The sequence below is a fragment of the Pteropus alecto genome, unplaced genomic scaffold, assembly GCF_000325575.1.
Source record: "Pteropus alecto unplaced genomic scaffold, ASM32557v1 scaffold25, whole genome shotgun sequence".
Classification (NCBI taxonomy): Eukaryota; Metazoa; Chordata; class Mammalia; order Chiroptera; family Pteropodidae; genus Pteropus; species Pteropus alecto.
The window spans coordinates 4,317,600-4,328,073 of NW_006441955.1; the positions used below are offsets into that span (position 1 = coordinate 4,317,600).

At 40.3% G+C, this 10,474-nt stretch overlaps 1 protein-coding gene across 2 annotated transcripts in view; it reads right to left on the bottom strand.

Annotated features, from left to right (window-relative positions):
- Positions 1 to 4,603, bottom strand: part of EPS15 (epidermal growth factor receptor pathway substrate 15) — a 111,753-nt gene extending 107,150 nt beyond the window's left edge. Inside the window, exon 1 of one of the 2 annotated variants that reach the window (XM_006919182.3) lies at positions 4,459 to 4,602. In XM_006919182.3, coding sequence (XP_006919244.1) covers positions 4,459 to 4,491 — 33 coding nt within the window. In that variant the 5' untranslated portion in view covers positions 4,492 to 4,602. Of the gene's footprint in view, positions 1 to 4,458 lie in introns of both variants that reach the window. The other variant, XM_006919183.3, reaches the window with a different exon arrangement.
- Positions 4,604 to 10,474: the final 5,871 nt, after the last annotated feature.

Here is a 10,474-nt window from a genome sequence, read left to right on the forward strand (position 1 = left end):
ACCCACAACAAACACACCCCTCCCTCCTTCTCCTTCTCTCAAGCCATTTTCCTGCTTTTCGTTTCCTGAGTTCCAATTTTACTATGTCCAAACTCACAAAACAAGTGGATAAAGTGTGTTTATAATTCTTTGAAGAGCAAGTAAAACACCTTAGATTGAGCCCTAAATCAGACTATTAGTAAGAGAAGTAATTAGAACGATGATTTTGTTGCTAAAGATATGCAATCTTTTTCTACTACATGTTAGTCTGCTATCATCATTCTGTCTGCAAACAGAGTGAAAAAAAAAAAAGGAATATACTCTTAGGTTATTCCTGGGAGACTCACTATGGGACAAACCTAGCTGTTCCTAATTAATTTTAACTATGACAACTCCTCCCAAATGCAGAACATTCCAAACCATTTTTGAGAATGGTTAGATATTGCTCAAGGAAGAACAGAATTCCTGAGTATACTGGACTGTAATTGCAGGCAAAAAAAAAAACATATATATATATATACACCTCATTATTGTGCCTTTCTCATAGTAGAAACTCAAATATGTCATGTTGAATAAATACTCCTTTTCTGCTTCTGCAAGCATGCTGTAATTTTCATACTCTGCCCTGTATTTACTGTCATAATTGTTAATTCAGACCACTAAGGTGACATGTTTATTAACACACACCGTATAGCTTTTTAAAAATGAAACTGAAAATACCAGAAACTGAAATTATAGATTTTTCCCTCTAATTTCCCAATTTTCTATAATGCAGTTATATTACTCTTGCAATTTAAAAAAAAAAAAAAAAGCATTAGAAGGAAAAGTATTTTTATAGCATTTATTGTTTTAGACTATATCCTAAGATTATTTTAATTAAGTCCCATTCTAAGGACTTTCTTATTATCCAAAAAAAAAAAATAATCCTTGATAAATTAAAGCAAGAAAATGTCAGCATAAAACTGAACTGCTGGAATATTATTTAAAATATTCATATCATGCCATAGTTCAATAAAATGTTTATCATCATCAAGAACACTACTTATACATCCACAACTGTACTGTCAAGATACCATGAAAGGCACTGGAGATTCAAAGGCAAAAGACATGGCTTCCATCCTCAAGAATTTTACTAAACTAATTAGAACAACAGGGCATATACTGAAAAAGAAAATAAAAAATACAAGGGAGCACTGGATATGCCAAGCATCTAATTCATAGAGAAGTATACTAAAACAGATTTTAAAGGCCTATAGATTTTAGATCAAAATCTTCCGTCTACCACTAATGAGCTTACGTAAATTACTTCCTTCATTTGTACAATGGAGTGTTAGATTAAGTGAAGTAAAATTCCTAGCATATAGTAACATCTAAAAGGAAGTTAATAGTATTATTATTATTATTAGGGATACAGGCTTGAGGAAGAAATGCACACCTGGAAAAATTTTTAAAGAGAATTGTTAATATATTTTTGTGATCTATCACTATAAGCAAAAATCACAAGATCTTTCTCAAGTTTTACTTTCTATTGACAAGAAAAAAAAAATAGACCATCTAGTGAAAACTGGTATTTGAAAACACTAAGGCTACACAGAACTAAAGTACCTGAGAAAGTCACCACTAGATCTACAAATCAAAGAATATGACCTAAAAAAAGAATGTTAGTTTGAAAGGTCCTCCTTAGACTCGCAACTCTCTCATACCAGAATGTAAGCTCCACGTTATGTGTCCAAGCTCCAAGAATTGTTATCTGTTTTGTTCATTTCTATATCCTCAGTACCTAGATTAATTCCCAGCTTACAGTGAATGCTCAATAAATATCTGTTGAATAAACAGTAAAGAAAATTGAGCTCCTGGCATAGCTGGAACTGGAACTAATATTTCATTACTCTAGTATTCTATCTCCTGTCTAAACTAGAATATGATAATTTAGATAACTTATTTTGATGGTTGAGGAGTTGGAGGGTTGGTTAGGAGGAAGGAAGGTGTAGATCAAAACATTTTTCACATTTTTCCCCCAACTGTCAGTTTTGCTTAATTGATAAAGGCAAAAAAATTATAAACAAGACAATCCCAGCACAGTGCCTAGCACACAATATCTCATGACCATTATTATCTCATGACCAGAAACTAACTTCCCATCTGTTTAATCTTTGTAACTGTCATAGAACCCTTTAGAATTTTCAGTCTTTCATAAGATAGTTATTAATCACTTTCTTCCAGATGGGTGCTGAAGGAGGAGAGATGAATTAAAAGATGTCCCTGCCCTGGAAGATCTCTCTTGAGTATGCCGGCGTCTGAGTTAGTGAGTGGTGGGGAGGGGTGGGGGCAGGTCAATAATGTATGTGAAACCAGGTCACATTGTTATCTGTTTATTGCCTTGAGTAGTTAAAAAATTTAAAAATCACAATCAGCAAAGTTTTGAAATAACAAGGAGGCACACTGGGGTATATTAACACTTGGGAAGGTTCTTTTTCCTGTGCCTTTACAATGTATCTCACTGCCTCTTAATGTATTAAAGTCAAAATATTCTAAATTGACTTATTTGAATTGTCAATATAAATGAACTATCAATGTTATGTCCTTTCATATGTGAGACAGTGAAGGCTAATACTCCTGATTCAGTATTTACTCTGTGTATGTTCCTATTTAAATATATAACCACAATATATATTTAAATTATTTAACTGTCTATAAAAATGACAGAGCCTGAAGAAAAGCTCGAGATGAGTGCTAGTAAATAAAAAACTAATATCACAGTATTACCCAGGGAGAGAATAAAGTAGGCACACAGCTAAGAAGTGAACCTATAGAGGTCTCCAAGAGAACAAAATCTTCAAGAGGAGAAAATTTTCTGCCAGAACTGGCTAACAGAGACAGAGAGCAACAGCTTGCTAGAAGGGTCTTACAATGCAAGTCACTAACTAGACTCACAAAAGTCAGTGTTGCCATTCTTCAAATTTGAGTGTCAGGAGGCCACTTTCAAAGCATGCGTCACCAAGACGAAACCACCACATTCCAAGGAGTTCTTTCCCATTATCTGCATGTCAAAATAGGATAAGCAACACCAAACGAATTGGAAAATAAAACAGCCTTCACATAGGAGTGATAATTCCTACAAGCTGAAGTTAGTTATTTTACCTGAGGCATGTGTTTATATGTGGTTCCTGGGAGAACATTTTTCACTCGGTCTATCCTAGAGTGCTAGGTGAAACACCTCAAATCCTCTTGATCCCAACACAGAAAACTCTCCAATCCAAATGTATATTCTACTCCAGTGTTAACGCCTTATAAGCACTGACAAATCCAGGCCAAGGAGACTACAAGGTGGCAGGGAGATACTACAAGTCAGGCAGGAAGGCTAGGGTGGGCCCCAAGGGGGATGTACCTGGTCACCAGTTCTAGTGACAACCAGTTGAGAAGGTGAGACTGGGGTAAGTTTTGGTCAGAGGGCCAGAAAAGGATAGACAGGTGCATGTCACCTCACCATCCTGGACATCATGGAAAGATAACTGACTTTCTTTACAAGGTGGGAGGAACGAAGCTTCCAGAATGAGTGATGTTGAGAGGTTTTCTGGGAAGCACAAGAACTGAGCTCTGAGGAGAGCAGAAAAACAAGAAGAGGAAAGCCCCTGAGAATCGGTTTTGGAGAAAATTCCTCCGGGACGAGTGATCTCTATGGTCGTTCCCAGCATCAAGACTGGTGGGACCATCACACCTGTTAAAAGATGTTTCCCTATTAACAGCTTGGACAGCGATTAAGTGCAAATCCACCGGGTTAGAATGGAAGATTTGAGTAGGAAAAGACCATTGTGGGGTCTGACCCAGGAGGAAACCTGATCAGGAGGGGAAGAGGCTGAATTCGGGAAGGCGATAGCAGGCTAAGTACTTGGGTAGGATGAGACTTATTTGGAAGCGAGATCGACTGCAGGAATGGAAGGCTTTCATTGGACTCCAGGTGGGAAAAGGCCCGTTTAGAGTGCAAAGACGCCTTGAGCGCCTGGTTCGGGAAGGTGACTCTAACTAGGGGAAGCGCGCTGCCCAGCCCAGAGCGTGAGCCTCGTGCGGGCCGAGGGCTGACCCGGGGGTGAGGCTGATCCGCGCGAGCTCACAAGCTCACCTGGGACAGTCTGGCCTGGAATGAGGAAACTTCCTGGGTGGGTGAAAGCTGAATGGAGGGAGAGGGGCCAGGCACAGACTGAGCCGGGCGCGGGGTACCGGACACACAGCTGGGGCGTGGGGGCGGGGGGGGGAGTTGCCCACCGATCCCGGCTGGGGTCGCGGCTGCCAAGACGGAGCTGCGGGCTCGGGATGGCGCCCCCCGCTCGGGCACACACGCACTGGCTCTAACTCTCACTATCGACCGCCCCGTCCGGGGCCGAGAGAAACTGCCCGGGTCGGTGACCGCAGGGCGGTGGGGGAGGGGGCCGGCCGGGGACACCAGCCGACCGAGCCCGGCGGATGGGCGAGCGGCGTTACCTGTGTCAGGGAGAGCTGGGCCGCCGCAGCCATGGTGTTTCCATCATGCACGGGAGGGGAAGGAAGGACGGGCGGATGGGGGCTCGGGGCGGGGAGGAGGCGGAGGGAGCGGCCAGAGGCGAGGCCCGGGAGGGCGGGCGGCCGGGCGTCTCCCCTAACTTCAACAACTTCCCTCCTCTCGCCCGCCCCGCCCCGCATGGCCCCGCCCGCCCCGCGCAGACTGTGGCGGCACCCAAATCCTGGCGCAGGATTTGGAACCTGCGGACCGGAGCCTAAACCCGGGGCGTCCTGAAAAAAACCGGCCTGGAAGTGAAATTAAGGCGGACTGGCTGTGGAGGAAGCAGCAACTCCAGATTTTCCCATGAACTTTAGGCGGTCACTAAGCTTCTGCTTCTGAAAAATGGGGAGAAATGATACCCAAAATCCAGGTCGCTCGTCAGGACTAACTGAGATAATGATAGGAAATGATAACAATGTTTTATATATGCCAGAAACTGTGCTAGACACTTTATTTTCGAATTGTACAAATAAAGGAACTGAGATATTTAAATAAGTTATACAAATGAGTAAACTGAAACACCAATAAGTGTCATACCTAAGGTCATACAGCTGATGAGATAGCTAGAATAGGATGCAGGTCTGATTCTAAAACCTCTGATTTAACCATCGGCTGTTAGGGTATGATAATAAAAAAGAACACTTAAATCTTTCCTTCCAGGAGCCAAAATCTAGGAGGGAAGGGAGAGAAATACTTTCCTTGACTGCTGGCTGCCTGCCACACTTAGATTGTTCAATAAAAGAGCGTTGGGACCTGCTCAACAGCCTGCAGCACCCCTAACACCGCCCATAAATAACCCACCTGGCAAACTCCTCCTACTTTCTCAAGACAACTCAAGTATCACTTCCTTTGCAAAGCATTTCCTGGCCTCCCTGAGTTACACACGCTCCTATTCTTTTTAACGGTTTTTCTCTACCTTATGAAGTCATCATCACCCTAGTGACTGTTTACATCTCTTCTACCTCTGTAGACTGAGAGCTCCTCAATGACAAGTACTGTTTCTAATATACTTCTATATCCTAAACCCTAGCATAGAGTATGTACTCAATAAAGGCCTTAGTTCCTGCATGTATTAAACATAACACATCCTATACTTTCTCATGTTGCCATCTTCAATTATAATAACCAACCAGTTCCTTGAAGCCCTCGTCTTTAAAGGCTTGGTTTATATGCTACCTACTTCAAGAAGCCTTCTAGAAACTCTCACTCCACCTCTTAGTTGCTCTCATATGTTCCTTATATTCTGCCTTGTTTTACAAAGTTAACTGCATGCTTTTCTGTACCCAACTGGACTGTACAATACTTGAGGACAGGGTTCCGAGTCACGACTACATTCCCCTCACAGTTTAGACTAGCACAGAGTAAGCCCCAATAAATGTTTTTACCCAGAATTGGTCTTCCTTTCTCAGTCATGGTGGCTTCCCACAATAAACCACAACTCTATCAGGCCCACACTCCTGTGCCCATTATCATAGCAGTCCCCATTTGACCCACGAGGAGGGCTAACCGAACAAGACCCAGGACTGTTAGCCCTACCTATGTTTTTAGACTTTTGCCACCACAGGCAAGCCATCCCAGAAATGCTCCCAGAAACACCTAACTCTGTTCAGATCCCTTTTTACAAGGTGCAGCCATGAAGGATGAGCCATGCAAGTCCGGTGAACACCTGCTTACTCAGGAGAGTCTCCTTTAACCTCGTTTTGCTGTTATTCTGTTTAACTCAAAGGAGAAGGAGGGTACTGTTTTGAATTACTCCACCATGGTGCCTCTATCAATTATAACCACAACCGATGTTTCTACTTGAATTTTCTATTTTACATTATCATATCTGAGCCTCACAACTCTGAAAGGTAGTAATCACCATTCTCACTCTGCAGATGAGGTAACTGAAGGTCCTAGAGGTTAAGTGATGTGCCCAATGTTACACAGCTCATAACCAAAGCAGTATAGCACAGTGGAATGAACAGGGTTTGAACATCAGAAACGTCCAGGTTCTAGTGCTAGCTCTATCACTTTCTAGCTGTAAATCTTAAGGTTGTTATGAGGATGAATAAAACAATATATATGAAAATACCTAAAGACATAGATACACGAATTTAGTTAAGAAATCTCAAAGTTGTGGAATGAATTACTATCAGGAGTAAAAATTCACTTGCTATGCAAAAAGACTCCTCCAAATCATACGAGATACAAGATATTACTCCAGGGCGAATCAAATCAATGTGGGAAATGTTGAGGAAATATAAGGAATTATTGTTATAACTATCGTGTAATTGACATTAAGTCAAAAACAACACTTATTTATACAGTATTGCTTTTCACAGTTTATAAGTGTTTTTACATACAGAATCTAACACAACTCCTGGAGTCGAATAGGCACATGAAAAAAGTTTGTTAAACTGAACTGAATGCATAGTTTCATGTGTAATTATCATTTGGATCCTCATTTTACCCCCATTTCAGAGATAAGAACACCAAGGAACACATAATTTGTAAATAACTTGTTTAAGTAAGGGTCACTTAAATCAGGTTTGGGCCTCGGTTAAAATAATGATAATTAGACCCTTCAGCAAAGGAATGTTAGCTAACAATCATGGGAGTTGCCCCAGATCCTCTTCCAGACCACCAATAATTTGTACTGGCTTTCTTCTTTGCTCGTTGGTTCTGGCTTAAAACTTGACATGTAGTGGGGGATGGGAGTGAGGGTCCAAACTCCCCCAAATAATTAGAACTTCTGGGACTGCATTTTTTTAAATGACACACCAATGACAGTTTGCGAATGCGTGTCCCAGATCTCATCAAAGCACTGGGTCATATCCCGCATCTATTTTAGGAGAGTAAAACGTAGCCGATGGAAGACGTGTTATGATCTAATTCACTGTAACAAGAGTGAGCTTCATGGAGCAGATAAAAAGGTCTTAAATTGTTTTTTCTAGGGCCACTTAATGTCTCCGGGTCTCTAAATCTCATATTCTTCATGTGTACATTGGAGATAATAATATCTACTTTGTAGTAGTGGGGTTAGGATTAGAAATCATGCATAAATGTCCAATCAGAGAGCCTGGCCTGGAAAGATGTCCAATAAATGGTAGCTAGAAGGATACTATTCTTTAAGATCACGTCACTATTTAACTCTCTACTCCTCAGACAATCCTCCAATTACTAGGTCAGTTCTGCAGATACATTGGCTGTAAGAAAGAAGTGCCTTGAACAGCTGACACACATATGCCTGTCATTAGAAAGGTAGATAGTCGCTAGGTAAATAAAGCTGTGTCTGATGACTTAAATCTGGATACTGATGACCAACAATTGCTGCTTTCATATACATTGTTTCATTTAATTCTCACAACAACCCTATAAGGATTATTATTAATTTTATTTTATAGAAGAGGAATTTGTCCAAATTCATAGTGAATTATACACAGTTCTTCTGATTCAAATGTACTTTTTACTTGGGCATGTTGCTGCTGTCCTGCAGACACTGATCACCCCCAAGAGACTTGATGAAATGGTGCTTCTGACTATAAAAAGCTGAAGACGAGGCTCTGGATTTATAATAACCTAACCCTAAACCTAAGATGATCCTGACAAGGAGATCTTAGATCACGAACAGTTTTGTCATCAGTGTTTCATTCCATCTTTCCATCCTACTTGAACTCCCACTCCCACTCCTCAATCCACCCTTAAGGGAAACCACAGATATTTTTATTTCTTTATTTTCTGACTTTTGGAGATGATTGTCATATTGGATCTTCATGAATACTGCACATCTGTAATGTCAGCATCTAGAAATGCAAGATGATTGATTAAAACTATGAAAAAAAAAACAACTGTGAGGAGCTCTCTGAATATACAAAGAACCAATTTATTTGAGTGAGACTTTGAGAAAGGCCTTCCATATAAATGGTGCTAAGCTACTCCCACCCTCCCACGCACCGCCCCCCCTACAAAATTATACTACAATTGTAATGGTAATCTGCAGTTCATGCTTCCAAGCTGCTGGTTTCATAAATATAGCCCATTATTGTTCATGTTTGCCCAGGGCAGAAAGAATATGTGAGGCTGCACAATAATAACAATTGTGCTACACAAATAACTGTCCTTGTGCCAAGGACGGAAAAGAACAAGCAGTAAGAGATTTTAAAATGCCACACACACCCAGGGTGTGAAAGGACAGTTCAATATTGTCATCACTGCTAATTTTTCAGGGTACTAGGGTGCCCCGGGAAGAGCCTGAATTTAGAACTGGGAAGGCCCAGCTTGGTCTAGTGTTGGCTCTGCAACTTCCTAGTTTTGTAACTTTGGACAAGTCAATGAACTATATATACCAAGACATGGCTTTCTCTCCTGTAAACAGAAGGTAACAACAGCACCTGCCTGATAAAGCTATTAGGATGATTAAATGAGGTTTCATGTGAAAGCAGTTAGCCAGATACCTGGAACACAACAGAAACTAGATAAACTTTAGCTCTTTTATCTTCCTCCTAGAGAATCTTTAGGGTTTAAGAAGCTAAAAATAAAATAGAAATCATTTTTTAAAATCTTCAGTGGTTTTCCAAAGCCTCCCTTAATGATTTTTTTGGATAAAATTTATTTATCCATTAGTAATATTTATTGAATACTATAAAGTAAGGGAGGTTATTACCTTTGTGTCCGAAAAGTTCCATTGGCTTCTAGTGAACAAGCAATTGTAGCTTTACACTTGTCCTATTTACTCCATTTTTCTTTTCTTTTCTTTTCTTTCTTTCTTTCTTTCTTTCTTTCTTTCTTTCTTTATTTTTTTATTTATTTATTTTTTTTTTCCTTATGGTTTTTTCCTTATGGATGGTCCTGGAAGCTATAAGAAACCAGAAGAACATCATGAGAAAGAAAATATGTTCACTTAATGCTGCAGGTCCTTTCATCTACAGATTTCAAAGCATTGTCTCCATCACTAATTACTAGCCCTGCTTAACATGTGGGAATGCTGAGACACCATCAAATTAAGAAGCTTGCCCTAAATCACAAGGCGAGTCACTGGATGAGCTACAGACAGAACAAAGCTGTCCTGTTTGCCAGCCTTGGGCTCTAAAATAGGGCACTTGAGAGTCAACAGAGTCTTCAAGTGTGAGGAGAAAAGTTTGGGGAATTCCGATCTTGTATCTTTGAATCATTATAGTGACAAGACATGGGCTTTAGAGTCAAATTTGATTTCAAATCTCAGCTCTGCCCCTTCTGACTGCATAACTTCAGTCAAATTATAAATTACATCTTAGTTTCCTTTTCTGTAAAATGTGGATATTGATTCTTCTAAGAGTTTGGGAAAAGTTAAATGATAAAACTTTTGTGAGAGAACCTAGCACAGTGCCTTGCACGTAGCAGTTTCACATAGTTGGAGAAAACTAAGACAACTCACATAAACACAAAATGACAAATATACAACTCTTTCAGTTAAAGATTTTGGAAGCCATAATCACTGTTGCGTCTCAGTTTAAAATGATGACTGTGTCTTGAACATCTCATAACACAAATAGAGGATGCCTTGTTCAGGCCTTCATTGCTTTTCTTCCTTGATTCTGTGCTTTCTTTCATAGCTCAAGACCAACCTATCAGCAAGTTTTGTTGGCTCAACTTCCAATATATGTTCGAAATTTCAATTTTGAACCAGATCTGACCATTTCTCATTATCTTCACTGCTACTATTGCCTCTCTCCTGGACCACTGCTAAATCTCTTTGACTAACCCCAATTCCATGTTTGTACCTACATCCATTCTCCTTATCATAGATAGAGTGATCATTTTAAAATATAAATTAGATCTTGTCATTTTCCTGTTTAAAACTCTCTAAGACTTTCTCATCAGACTCCTGACCATTGCCTACAATGAGGCCAGTTCTTTTCAGGTAAAGTATGTGTCAGCAAAGTACAAAAGTGTGAGTATGTTCTGCGCACGCTGAGATGTTTGATGAAATGGAGCAAG